Below are 14717 nucleotides of genomic sequence, written 5' to 3'. Positions count from 1 at the left end.
ACATAGTATAGTTTAGTATAGTTTGTATTACTTTCTGTACCTTGAATCTCCTTGATGAATTTCTGGCTGTAATTCTTTGTATTGACTTCTGGATAGAGCTTCTTCATTTCAGAGGTCAGAGGTCATTTTGCTTGAATATTCCTGGTTTTGGAAGACTATTCTTTTTTTTCCAGGACAGTGCAATTGTGATGTTAAATGTATGCTGCTTCTTTCACTTCATGTCATACAGCTGTGAAGAATGTCGTGGAGGACAAGCCCCTGGTGTTCCACAGTAAAGTTAGGTCATCTGGCTATACGTCGGCACCACAGTAAGTATCAGCCTTTCATGTCTTCTGTGTCAGTGACAGAGCAGAGCTGCAAGCATACCATTGGGATGGGTTTAACACGGACATTACTATGTTCTGGTGTTCCCACCATGAACAGGGTGGGTAGGGGCCTAAGTAGGATTATGATGTAGGCTAGACCCCAGAATGCCACAGTCACCACAAGGGTAGCATATGTACAGCTAATCTTTGTTAAATGGCTACTTACTGTTAAGTTCCACTCGGGTCCTTGCGTTCATGTCAAGTCATAAGGTTGTCTGTGGTGAGTGAGAAGCTACTGAGATTGAGAAGTGGAGAAAAGTGATACATTAAAACTATGCAGCCCATTAAGGCCTGACAAATGCCTTAAACTTTTTTTGAGTCCATTCACTCTCAAATTTGTGATCAGTTCCCTGTCCCTCTCTCATAAATACAGCCTGCTGAGCTCATATGTGTGTTTTCAGGGCTGTCAGTTGGGATTGTATAATCTATTAGTAAGTTCCTCCGGAACCACCAGACCTTTGATTAGAACAGCTTTCCCATGCTACGGTGTTAAAACTCAGGGTGTTTAAAATCTGAAGTAGCAAGTCTAATGGTGAGGCTACCTAGGGACCAGGAAACAAAGCATCATGTTAGTGGGAGAAACTGCCACGAAGTCTCAAAGTTCCCCAGTCCTTCAAAAGCCTCAGATCTCTCAAGGGCAAATCTACTTTTCTTTGTAATGTGTGGTCACACCACTCCCTTATCTCAAATCTGGATCTCATATGGTGTAGCCTGTTACATCATACCCATTCCTTTAACGTGGTAGTCACAACTGTGCTAGACTCTGGAGCCCCGGTGGGCTCCCTGCATGAGAACATGTGGCAGGGTAGGATGAGGTCTGTCCTCTCCTAGTCAGTCTTATCTGACCTTCCCTCTTGTTCACCTATTCTCACTTCAACCTCGAGTCCCTGCTCGGACTTTTCCAGGCCTCTGACCTAGGTGAGTCATCCTGTATGCAACTGCAGCTCTTCCACCCCCTCAGCCCTCTCATCTGTAAAGTTAAGTGTGGATTCTGAGGATCCACACTGGATGATGGTGGTCCTGAGGCTGCCCTGGCACTTTGAGCTGAGAAGCATTAGATAGGGTCACTGAGGAGAAAGTGTGTAGCATTGTGACATGTCTGAGTAGAGTGAGTGCCTGTTCTTCTGGGAGGCCAAGAAGAATAGGAGGTAGCTGAAAAAATTATATAAGTTTGTTCATGTTTATAATTTTTCTTTATAAAATGTAAATATCTTAGGAAATTTAGAATCCTAATTGGTAAGAGTTTATATATTTATATTTATTTATATTTATATTTGTGTGTGTTTTCCTTCCAGTATGGGTATGTTTTCTCCAAAGACTAACATCAAGCATAATAACAAAAGATCTTCAAAATACAAGAACAATTACAAATGGTATGTAATTGAGTGCATGTATTAATTTTGGAGCAACTTAGAAGCATTCTTAAAGTGCTTCCGTATTTCTTAAAGACCATTTATGTGTAATTCTTAAGACTATATATACATAAATATCGAAATAAATATGTCACTGACATGTATCCTTTAAATCATATATGATTGACTCATTTTAATAATCTTTGGACATTCTTCTTCTTTTTAATATTAATATATTATTAATTTTGACATAGTGAATTTTTGGTAAATGCAGTTGTAGGAAAACATTGTATTTGATGGCTGACCACCCCTGAGAAGCATTTGAGGTCACAGAGGGGACAGCTACAGAGCTAATGCTGCTTTAATGCTGCTTCTTAGTGGTCATTGCTAGTCCATTGACCTGAACATACTACAAACATAGCCTGAATGCCTGTATAAAGATAGTTTGGGCCTTGGGGTTGTCTCAGGCTGAAGTTGAAATATATAATGAAAAAACAGATTATAGGTTACCTAAGTTAACACTCATACACCCCCTTACTATTTTTACAGAAATGTTTCCTGGGGCTTTGAGTCTTTGTGACTAACTTTTTTCAATTGCACCAGTTACTGGGGCTCACTGTGTAATGTTTCAGCACAAATGTACAGCATTTCCTGATAAGCCTGACATGCTTTATCCACTGATCTCACTAGGCCACCTTCCCAACTGCTAGAGTCCTCACTATTCTATGTTCAGGTCAACTTTTTGAATTTTTGAAAGCTTACACATATGAGTGAGCCCATGTGATATTTGAGGTCCTGTGTCTACATGTGATCGAGGACATACAGTATTTGAGGCTCTGTGTCTGGCATATTTTACTCATCACCCTTTGGTTCCTGTCTAGTCTACTTCAAATGGCAGGATGTTATTCCTTTGCAGCTGGATTTCCTTTCTAAAGCTTTATTTTACTTTTAGTGAGTGTCTGTGAGTGCATGTGGGTGTCCACAGAGACTATCAGAGGGTGCCAGGCCAAGTCACTGAAGCTATAGACCAATGTGAGCTGTCTAATGCAGGTGTTGGGGATTGGAATGGGTACCTGGAAAGAACAGCAAGTATTCTTAACTGCTGGGCTATCTTTCTAGCACAGGTCTGAGTATTTTTTCATAGTGCATAGATAGCACATTTCACTCATATACTGATGGGTACCTCGGCTGATTTTGTAGTTTAGCTGTAGTGAACAGTGCATCAGTGAACACAGACTAGCAGACATCTCTTTGGCAATGATTATTTCCTGTGAGTGTGTACCAAGAGTAAGATTGGATCATAAGATAGTTTTCATTTAAAGTTTTGAGGTGTCTCTATCCTGTGTTCCACTGTAGCTGTTGTAACTTAAATCTCCTCTCACAGTGGATCAAGGTTTCCTTTCTTCACAGTCTCGGTCGTATTTGCTATTTTGTTTGTTTTGTTTTGTGAATTGTAGTCTTAGATTGGAGTGACAGTGTAAATCACATTAACATATATTGATCTGTCATCATTCTGAGTTTTTTCTAATGTACTTTCTACTGTTAAAAAGAGTATATTCGTAGCATTTTAAATGTGATTTTGGTATTCTAGATGTGATTTTAACCATGCATATTGACATTTTTCCTAAACATTTTTTTTTCTTTTTTCTTTTCCTTACTGAATGGAGTGTTTAGTGTTTCTTGGTGACCCTGGGCCTCCAGAGTGACCTGAGCCCCTGGCGCTCTTCCTACTCTTTTCTCCCATAAGGAGCCTTGTTTACACTGGGCTGGTTTCTCCTGTGGCAACCATGCTTCATATATGAGAAATATTTTTGTATAATTTTGACTCTTATGGGAAGAAGAAGCCAGAAGACATGACTCTTAAGGATCCTTAAGGTTTAGGAAATGGTATTTTTAGTGCTTAAAATGGTATTTTCTCAGGAAGCATTTTCCAGATGCTAACAGGTGTGGAATGGAAGAGTGATGCTGACTTGCTAGAGGTGGGGCAGTGTCACCAGCTTCTGCTGAACATGAATGTATGGTAAATAGCCCTATCAGAATAGCATCTAGGTAACAAACTAGATATTCTCCCACCACACCCAGTGATTGATTCTGTCATAGCCATGTAGCATACAAGGCCCCTTTATAGTGTGGGAACCTAGAAGAGAGAGGAATGCTAGGATCAACATGATGCTTGAGGAAAATGGGCCTTCATGGTGCAGTGAGTTCTCAGGCTGCAGGCTTCTGAGACGTTGGTAAACTTTGCTCCCTTTGCATGGCCCTGGAAGACTGGTGCTGTCCACTCTTTGAGCACCCTCCCTGTAAGCACCCATGCCCTTCCTTTGTCAAACTTGGTTTCCTTTAGAATGGGATTCTTTCATGGCAACTGTTAAATGAGTGTAGATTATCTGGATACAATCATTCCCAACCTAAGGTGCTGTAATTTATAAATTTTCCTCTTTATGGGTACAAAAAAGCAATACCCATTCCATATAACCCACTCTTGTTTTGGACTTGCATGTTTTCTGAGTAAATGGTATGAGTATGATTCCTTCCTGGGATTCTGAGCAATGGCTTGAAGTGTTGCTCCCAGTGAGTCACCGAGGGACAGCTGGTACTCAGCCTGGCATTGTCGCTGCAGTGCTTTGGATGCAGTTGTTCAGTACTGTGCGGGGGTATTCAATGCCTGTCATGGAACAAGCTATGTATCAGGTCTTTGTGCCTGCGTTGGGCTTATGGGAGTGTCTGGATACGTTCATAGAAGGTTAGGTTAAGCCTTGCAGATCTATAGTTAGGTATGCAAAGTGCATTCCTGGCTTAGGATACTTTCAACTTATGATTTTTAAATTAATTAATTAATTTTTATTTATTTACTTTACATCCTGCTCACTGCCCCGCTTCCTCTATCCCCTTCCCACTTTCCTCAGAGCACGTGGGCTCCCCCGTCCCCAGGTATCTCCCCACCCTGGTACATCAAGTTTCTCTGGGGCTAGGCATATCCTCTTCCATTGAGGCTAGACCAAGCAGCCCAACTAGAAGAACATATCCCTATCCCACCATGACTCTATTGTAAGTTGAAAAGTACCTGTAGTTAGTATTATAATACCAACCCATAGCTGTATGGAACCAGGGGCTTGGAAGATGGCTTAGTGGTTAAGAATGCTTGCTATTCAAACAAGGGGGTGTGAATTTGAATCCTTAGCACCCACATAAAAGCTGGGCATTTATGCCCATAAGCACAGTATTGAGAGAAGGGGACAGGAGGATCTTGGAGATTCATTGAAGAATGACATCTGAGGTTGACCTCTGATCTCCTTATGCACATGCACATATGTGTACATGTTTGCACACAAATCCACAAATATATATGTCTTTTTGACAATACAAAATACAAATGTGTTTTAAAGAGTTATTCATGATTGTGATTATAAGTTTAGATAGATTTTTAGTTTTAGTTATATAAAATGATATATTTATGTAAAGGGAAATATACTTAATTTGTAGTTTATTTCTAATCTTTTTTGAAATTATCTCTTGTTTTTTTACTATGACTTTCCTTAAAGTAAAGAGTACTCTTTGGAGAGTTTCCTACCCAGAAATCTCAGCAGAAAGGTTGCTGTAGCCCAGGAGCCTATTGCTGTGAACTGTCTGCAGTTCTCAGGTAAGCCAAACCTCTTGTTGGAACCATTTGCACTTCTTACCTGAAGCTGGATTCTGCCTGCTGTCCCCTTATGAATCTTTATTGATGTGATCAGGATTCTCTAGAGGGACAGAACTGATGTGATGGAAATATATGTAGGAATTGAGTGGCTTAGAGACTGTGGTCCAGCTGTTCCAATAATGCCTATCTCCTGACTGAAAGGCTAAGAATCCAGTAGTTGTTCAGTCCATGGAGCAGCATGTCTCAGCTGGTCTTCAAGCTGTGCTGGAATCCTGAAGAAATAGGTGCTAATACCAGTGAAGGAATGCTTCAGCAGCAGGATAGATGAAGTTGCCAGCAACAATGAGGGGCAAAAGGTCAAAGCTTCCTTCTTTCATGTCCTTTTATGTGGGTTGCTACTAGGTATGACCAAGATTTGGGGCAGATCTTCCTACCTCAAATGGTACAATCAAGAAAACATGCACAGGTGTGCCCATCTGCCTGGGTTTTAGTTGATTCCAGATGTAGTCAAGTTGAAAACCAAAATAAGTCATGAGGTCGGTACTGATGCTTCATAGCATGGTTTGGGTCTGGAATGGAGTGAGACTGCAGTTGCACCTGATGGGGGCTATCACAGGGCACTTCTGTCCTGCAGCACTACCACATGGCTCACATCCACTTTCTGTGATGACCTCTTAACACAGACAGAGGCTAGAGATCTGACCACAGAGGCATCACAAGGTGGTATTGACACTGGCCTGTGAGCTGTGTCCTTTCCTCCAATGGACTGTGTCTCACAAAGAAGAGCAGCTCTTGACTTCCCCAGTGCTGCTATGTTCTCAAATGGATCTTCCCTGCCTTCCTTCCTGGAGCTCCTCATGAGCTCTTACACTTTTCTTGATATAGTGTCTGAAGGGAGTGAAGTGGTTGCTTGTGAGTACCTGTGATTTTGTGAAGGAAGTTTCAGAAAGAAACACTTTATTTCACCTTCTTCAAAGTGTTTTTGGTGGGTTACCTAAAAGTTAAAATTTATTACTCTGGTTCACAGAACTGTTCAGTTAATTCTAGACAAATGCCTTTTGAAAATCTAATATGCAGTGCTTGTTAGGGGTATTTTGATATTTGCTGTTTTTGTCTATGAAGTTGCATGTTTGGTGAAGATCCCCCACTTTGACTGTTGTGAAAGCGTTGTTGCTGTGCAGCAGCCTGCAGCCTGGGCCCTGCTCCTTTTGTTTTTCTTCTGTGAACAGAAGGCCATGGTGGTCCCAGTGACAACCACTCTGTAGTCTTTGGGGAGGGTGGTGTGATGGTCCTGATGAAGGGTTGGTTCAGGGCCTGGCACATTCCTGGGGAAGGAGGGCATGAGAAAGGTGAGTGTGCCTTGTCATGTGTTGTATCCAATTCTTCTCTACTCGAGAAAATGACTATTTATCTAAATGTTCTCCACTCTGTCAGTTGACTAGAGGGCTTCCCATGTTATGATTTTATAGAGTTGTTTATTTTTTAAACAGGGGATGGACAGCAGCTGGCCTGTGGCTTAGGTAACCACCTGTCCCTGGTCTTCAACGCCAGCCTTTCTGGAGCACCGGCTGCGTTTTCAGGTTTCCTTATTTTTGAAGGATGGGGTGTCCTCCCAGTGCATGAGCTTTGTAATACAAGGCATCTGGCTATGGCCAGGGCCTTCATGGGCAAAAGCATTTGAACAATTCTGCTCAGTGAAGGAAGTCCTACAGAGCTGAAATATGTTTGATTTAATAAAAACTTTTTATTGAAGTGTGTTTTGAAGTTTAGTAGGGTTTTTAATGGATGTTTTAATACATTAAGCAGCTCAATACTTGTAAAAAGTAAGAACAACCATGTTAAAGTTGCTACTATGGTAATTTCCTAACTGATAAATAAATTTTCCTGGTTTTGCAGCCAGCAATTATTAGCTCTTCAGTAAGATCCTGGAGCTGCTTTAGAAACATGTACTTGCTAGGTATTTTTACTGAATACAAATACACACAAAAGTCCTTTGACTTATGTCCATCTGCCTTATATACCTGCTTGGGTAGCAGTGGACAGACACTTTTAACTAGGGATAGAGGCACAGATATGGGTGTGCCATGAAGTACTAGGAAGGTGATGGGGTCAGGACCAGGTAAGATTAGGCTTACAATCAGAGGTACACTGTGGCCCATGTATGTGGCCCATGTAGGTCCCCCCTGGCCTATAGCTTGAACTGTCTAGTCTGCATCAGGGTCCTCACAGTGTCTAGGGTGGTTTGAAAGAGAAAGGGGAATGCCCTAAGTAGGTCTAGAGTCATCCATGATGGTCTTGTCCTGGGGTATGGGTGTGGAGTACCAGTTTCCAGCCTTCTGCGGTATATTGAAGGATTGGGCTGTGACTGTCCATATAGGGCATCTCTGTATAATTCTGCCTTGTTCATTGCTTGTGCTGGCTTTCAGATTCAGGTTGGAGCAGTCTAAGTTGGCAGCTTATGCTGTGGTAAGTGGAAGATGGACGATGAGGAGAGTATTCCAGCTCTGAGTGGGTCATCTACTTGTTGGGAAACCTGCACTCTGGTGGAATTGCCCTACCTGCTCCTCCTTTGTGTGCTGTCCTGCAGCCTCTGCACCCGAGGTTAGGGGACGAGGTGGATCTAGACATCCCTGTTTGTCATCTGAGAAGTGCAGGGTATTATTATGTAGCTGATAGAAAAGTGACTTGAGAAGTCAGGAGATAGGATTGTGCAGGGCAGGTACTGAACAGGCATGTTGTCAGGATGCTCAGACATGCCCTGTTCCCAGGGCAGATGTAAGCCAGTGCCAGTGTTGCAGGTGCCCTCTGCTGGTGCAGTCACAGTGATATTTCCCAGTGGCCTTGAGTGTTCTTAAGCTTGGTGAGTGCTTGAGACATTTGTCAGTGTTGTTTATTTATTTGTTCTTAATTAATCCTTTAAGAATTTTGTAAAAAGTATTTGATCATATTCACTCCCTCGACTCTTCCCAGATTCACCCTTCCTTACCAACCCAGCATTTTGTTGTTGTTCTTCTTTTCTAACCCATCATTCCAATTTGTATTGTCTGTAAACTTTTGTATGTCTGGCCCTCACTGGAGTTTGACTGACCTACGAGGGCCGTGACCTTAAAGAAAACCAACTCTCCCTCTCCCAGCTGCCATCAGTTGCCAATAGCTCTTCATGCCTACCTCTCCTCTCCATATTGAGATTTTGTCTGGTTTGAGCTTGCATAAATCTTATTCATGCTGCCAGAACTGCAGTGAGTTCATATGTCAGCTGCCTTGCTGCATCTGGACAGCATAGCTTCCTTGTAATCTTGTGCCATCTCAGGCCCTTTCAGCCTGTTTTTTTCTCCTGAGCTCTGGGAGGGAGTGCTATAGCTAGAATAGATTCATAGGGAGAGCTATAGCTGGAATAGATGCCACGTTCAGATTGAGCACTTGAGTTTCTTACAGTGTTTGCACCTTTTCCAGATGTAGGACTCTATCTTAACCATCACCTGTTGAGGAAAGCAGCGGCTGTGATGACGGGTGAGAGGTGCACTAATCTCTGTATATATGGTTAAGTCATCAGGAGTCAGTGTAACACTGTGGCCTTTCAGCAGAGCACTAGTACTGTGTTCTCCCCTAGGCCTATGGCTTGTCTACTAGCCGCAAGTTCTTAGCCCTGATATCAGTGCCTGGTATGGGTTTCAATTTGTGGATGGGCCTTAAATCCAATCAGAAAATAGTTTATCACTATGACATTCGTGTCACTATTATAGTGGCTGTGTCCTGTCAGGCCCAGTGCAGCATTCAGGGTTTGCAGCCAGGTACGATTTATGATGGCTTCTCTTTAGTAGTATGTACAGCCTCTCCCAGGACCGTGGCAGCCAGCCAATAGGGGTGAAACTTCAGGTGTTAACCAGCTTCATTTCTTTGTATTCCATGACTCAAGCATGTGGCGTCTTTATCAATAGAGTCTTACCATCAAAACATCGGCAATGGCCTGTAATATTTGGGGTTCTGTGGGACCCCAGTGGCCAGTAAGTTTAAGAGTTGTAACCATTCTGGACTCTGGGCTTTTCATTTGTTAGCCTATGGTATCTAGTAGGGGTTTGTCACCGCAAAATAGAGTGACTCCATTTAAATTCTTCTTATATGTTTATGTATACATTTTAAGTATGCATACTTTTACAGTTGTAGGCTTCCATGTGTCATTTTCAAAAGTTCTTCAGTGTTAGTTACCCCTCATGTTCTTCCTCCACTCTGTGTTTGCAGCCCTAACCCCATTTAACCTTCCCTTTCCCTTTACTGCCCTTCACCTCTTTATACCATTTCATTCACTCTCTGCTCCCTTGAAAGCCCCATCTCATGGCCCCTTACTAATTTCCTGACTTCCATAGGAATTCCAGATGAAACACACATATCTTAAGAGTCAAAGATCATACCCATGAATTAGCGAAAACATGGAGCGTTGTGTTTATAGGTCTGGGTTACCGCACTTAGGATTGTTTCCATCCATATCCATTTACCTGGGGATTTCATAATCTTGTTTTTCTTTAGGGCTGAATAATATTCTATTGAATAAACATACTACGTTTTCGTTGTACACAGATCAGTGAGTTGATAGGCTGTTTCCATATTCTGACTGTTATGAGTAGAGCAATAGTGAGCATGGAAGAGCAAGGGTCTCTACAGTAGGGTGCAGAGTCCTTTGGGTATGGGATGTTATCGCTGGATCACGTGGTATTCTTTTCCCAGCGTTTTGAGCAACTTGCACACAGATTTTCACAGTGCTCATGTTGTGTTCCCACAGCAGTGAGTAAATGTTCCTTGGGCATTTGAGAGGTTCTTTGTGCTTTTGTGAAAAATGCCAGAACTCAACACAAGAGGGCAGCAAAGCCATTTGGCATAATTTTTCTGCTTGGTAACTTTTTGCTCTGTTTTGAGGTCCCTTTTCAGAGTGGCATCCTACTTACAGTACTTTCTGGCCTTCCATTTCTATTTTGGTGGCTTTCTGGCCAGTGTGCTCTGGTGATACTGTTTCACTGAGTGCCCTTTCAATTGCAGTGTACAGGTTCCTGTGCTGAGAGCAGCCTGTGGGGGTGGGGGGAGGTTCCTGTTAGTTAGATTCTTGTCAAAGTTGTGGTTCCTTATGCTGTAGGCTTTAATACAGGTCACTGTGGGGTGGAATGTGATGGTTCAGCGTGTCTTGGGTCATTGATGTTCTGTGTATGCCTGTGTATGTTCTGTGTATGCAGCCTCCAGCTCCCCTGTCTACCTATTTCCACTGGCTCACCCAGGGAAGAACCCATGATGTTGTTTCCAGTTTCTGCTTCTATGAATCCTTGGGCTCTTGGGTCTCTCAGAACTTCACTCAGGTAGCTGTGGTTTCAAGTTTGTTTTGTAGAGACTGTAAGGGCAAAGGTGGGATTAGGAGATAGCATGTTCCTTGTCAGAAGGAGATTGAAGAGTAGGCTCTGCGTAACTGAAAGTCAGTCCCACCTACTTGTGGGTTTCCTAGTAGTGCTGTCCACTGGTGTGCTGGCATCTGTATAAGCCAGCATCCACAGAAGCCATTGGCCAAGGCAGATGATCAGAGCATGTCCAAACATCCTCACGGAGTTCTTCTGTCTTCTCCCTTTAAGACTAAAAGAAAAAGCTTATTTATACTGACAGGTTATCACAGGGTCCAGAGATCAATGTACTCTCTTTTAGAACACTGCTTCTTATACTGCCGTATTAGAACTTCCTCCAACCTGAGTACACGAAGTCAGAACTTTATCTTTAACAAATGAGAGATTTTAGAAAGGCCTCTACAAGCCTCATCAGTAGGACTTTATGTAGAGAGAATCTTTTATAAGCACCACCTGTCAATATAAAAGCTAATGGCCAGTGAGTTGAGGCAAACAGGAGGCAGAACATAGCAGGAAGAGAGAGGATTCTGGGAAATAGTAAGACAGATATAAACCAGCAGGTAAATGAACTTAGGGAAATGAAGCTGAGAATAATGCTGAGGAAACACGAAGGAAGAAGCAGACTGGGACCAAAGGGGGTGGGGTAACTAACTAAATGGTAGGTATAGAATAGTTTAAATGCGTTTAAATAAGTTATAAGCTAGTCAGAAAATGAGCCAAAGCTTATGGCCTAGGTATTTTATAATAAATAATTAGTCCTAGGTATTTTATAATAAATAATTAGTCTCAGAGTTGTCATTCCAGGAACAGGGGCAAGGAAAGAAGAAAAACCTGAATTGTCATTTTAAAACACCTTTAATACAAGGTCATATGGTGCTGGACTTGGTTTTTTAGCCTGACAGCAAGAAACTGCTTCCCTTATTCTTTGAGAAGAAGCAGTTGTGGCCTGTTCTTATACAGGCAGACATTCTACTTAGTTTCCCTTTATCCTGAATACCTAGGTCATGATGGAGCTGTGAGCACTGTCTGCTGGAGCCATGACAAGAGGTGGTTGCTGTCTACAGGCCGAGACCAGACACTGAGGGTGTGGTCAGTTCACAGGACAGAACTCATGCTGCTTTTGGTAATGTGTATTGAGCACCTGTGTCATGGTGGCCAGTGACATCAGACAGAATTCTTAGTGACCCTGAGCTATGGATGGTGACAGCTGTCAGCCCTCTTTAGAGGAGACCAGCAACAGATCCAGACTGCTTATTGACCCTGAGCTATGGACAGTCACAACTGTCTACCTCTCTTTGGGGGAGACCAGCAACAGTTATAATGAGGATCTGTTTTACTACAGTAGACACACGATGGTAGGGTAGTTTCTTCCATTCATTCACATATGAAATGCATGCATATGTAACACATAGTAACACACTTTTGGTAAATATATATTTACATTTGTAATGGTGTGAAAATGGCAAAATATCCACAGTAAAGCACAGCTGACTTTACATTAGCCCATTGTTATATCGCAGAGGTAATATGATGGTCTGGAGGACATTATGAAGGAGCGTAGTGACTGGCTTAAAGGAACGTTTGTAAAGTTATTTGGAAATAGAGTGAGAAAGGAGAGACAGACAGAGCATGGAACTCTTAGAAACCTTGCTTCTACTCATGAATCATGACCCTACGAACTGTGAACATAACCCAGAAGTGGTGAACATTTCAGAAATGTCAGACAGAGGCTGAGTCTGGATGTTTTGACTTATAATATTTAAACTTAACATTATATGATAGTGTTAGAAATTGTACTTTGAATCTTGACCTTTTCTTGGGCTAGAGACCCAAGGATGCAATACTCTCTGGTAATGCTGGGCTGAGCTGCACATGCTCAGTTGGTCTTACGACCCACCCTCTGCAGGGTCTGGATACTAAGCTGAGATGCTGGATGGTTGGCTAGGCATTGAGTGCATTGTCCATGGCCACAGGCAGGTATCCTCTTATAGGACACTTCTGGAGAGGGCAGAGGGCAGATGGGCTGGTCAGGGTCAGTGCTCCATTGGAAGTTCTCAGCAGCACCAAAGGAGCGAATGTCCTGCAGCAGGGATCAGTGCTAGTCCCTGTGTGGGCTTGATTGCATGAGACACAATATTGGTCTTCCTTTAAAATGAAAACAAAAGTTGCTTTTAAATTCTGGTGGATTACCTTAGGGTCCTGAGGTGTCTGTACTCTCCTTTAGAGCCCTGCTTCTTATACCATGTTTCAGATCATGCTCTCCACTTCAACAGTGGTTGACTATCTTTGATATTCAATGTTTCATTTCCCCCACTTTTCCAATGTTTTGAGCAAGTTGTGTAACACAAGCCTGAAACCCTGATCAAGAAGGCTGAGGATGGATGGATCATCCTCTAAGTCAGTTTGAGGGCAGTATAGGTTACCTAGTGATCCAGTCTCAACATTCCTTTACCTCCAAATTTTCAAATTTTATTCAAATAAGCTTTGGCAGTGGTCAGTAAGCAAAATCAGCATTGTGACAAGACATGTGTTCAGGATGAGGACAGTGTGTGTGTGTGTGTGTGTGTGTGTGTGTGTGGTGTGTGTGTGTATGTGTAGTGTTGGGGAGAGACTATTAGTGTGCTGCAGGGTTCTCACAGCTGTTCTGCCTCACAGGCTCCAGATGCTTTTCCCAAGCCAGTAACAGCTGCACAATTCTACTACATGGATACTTTCATACTGCTGTCTTCTGGCCCTGAATTTTGTCTGCTGAAGTACCACATTAACCTCTGTAGAGATGACATGCAAAGGTGGGTGGCGTTGAGCTTTCCTGCTCTGACCCCAAAGAGCCAGCCTACTTTCCCCACTCTGCCCTGCCTCTTCATTCCTAGAGACATGAACCTTAAAATCTTAAACTAAAAAAAAAAAAAAAATCCCAACAAACTTGTGTAAGGGGGAGTTTTAGTTATTGGCTTTTTAGTTCCCCTGGCTATAACACACATTTCTCTTTGTTCATTAATTTTGCCCTGACCTTCAGTTTGCCACTCCACAAGAGGAAGTCTGTCTTGCTAGTGTCTCTTGTCTAGTGCTGTCTTGTACGAGAAGTTCTGAGGGCATGTCTGCCTATGCCTCTGTATCCCTTTGGAAATGGAAAGATGAGTAACAAGTGTGTGCTAAGTAGCCGCTATAATGTAGGAACCCTGGGAACTGTAATGCATAGTTAGACAGTGGTATTCACATTCTGTAATTCAGTGCAAACATCGATATGTTACTTAGAAGAATATCTAATAATAATGAGAGATTTTTAATACTTAAACTAAAAAATACTTTAGTATAAATATGGTTGTATATTAAAATATCTGGCACAATATTTATCACAATGTTCACTTATGTAAAAAGAGATTTTTTTCTTCTATATTTATTACCACTTTGTGCAATAAGACAGGTTGTTTTCTAGTTTTAACGTTTTTCTAGTTTTGTTGCCATTGGAAAGCTGTTAAAAGCACAGGTAAATATGTGTCCTGATGAGTGATTACATGTGCCTGCTGGAATCCATCCCATTTCTTGGGTGTCAGTCACTTCTCAACCTTTTAGTCCTAGGCAGGGCACTTCATGTCATCGTAGCAGGGTGGGATGACCCAAGGTAGAGTGAAGACTGCTAGTTGACTGCTGCATACCTCTACTTCATGTGCTGGGCCAGAGTTGCAGTGTCAGAACCAGTGTGGAGCCAAACCTAACCTATGTGTTTGACCCCACTCACCCCAGCCCATCCCCCACACCTTTCCCACCTCAGCCACCTGTCCTACTTTATCCCATCCCACTCTTAACATCCCACCCATCCCATGCTACCTCATCCTACCCCACCCCACTCCACCCCACCCCATCCCACCCACCCCATCCCACCCCACCCCACCCCATCCCATCCCACCCCACCCCACCCCACCCTACCCCACCCCATCCCACTCCACCCCATCCCACCCCATCCCATCCCACCCCATCCCAC

The 14717-nt window shown here is 42.7% G+C and overlaps 1 protein-coding gene across 2 annotated transcripts in view; it reads left to right on the top strand.

Annotated features, from left to right (window-relative positions):
* Positions 1–14717, top strand: part of Wdr27 (WD repeat domain 27) — a 118969-nt gene that overhangs the window by 29858 nt on the left and 74394 nt on the right. For both annotated transcript variants that reach the window (XM_028783486.1, XM_028783485.1), the window contains 6 exons: positions 230–308; positions 1661–1738; positions 5260–5357; positions 6848–6937; positions 11737–11858; positions 13391–13524. In XM_028783486.1, the coding sequence (XP_028639319.1) occupies positions 230–308; positions 1661–1738; positions 5260–5357; positions 6848–6937; positions 11737–11858; positions 13391–13524 (601 nt within the window). The remainder of the gene's footprint in view (positions 1–229; positions 309–1660; positions 1739–5259; positions 5358–6847; positions 6938–11736; positions 11859–13390; positions 13525–14717) is intronic.

Source organism: Grammomys surdaster, unplaced genomic scaffold (assembly GCF_004785775.1).
Source record: "Grammomys surdaster isolate TR1022 unplaced genomic scaffold, NIH_TR_1.0 1136, whole genome shotgun sequence".
In the NCBI taxonomy this organism is placed as follows: Eukaryota; Metazoa; Chordata; class Mammalia; order Rodentia; family Muridae; genus Grammomys; species Grammomys surdaster.
This window is presented reverse-complemented; position numbering and strand designations above follow the sequence as displayed.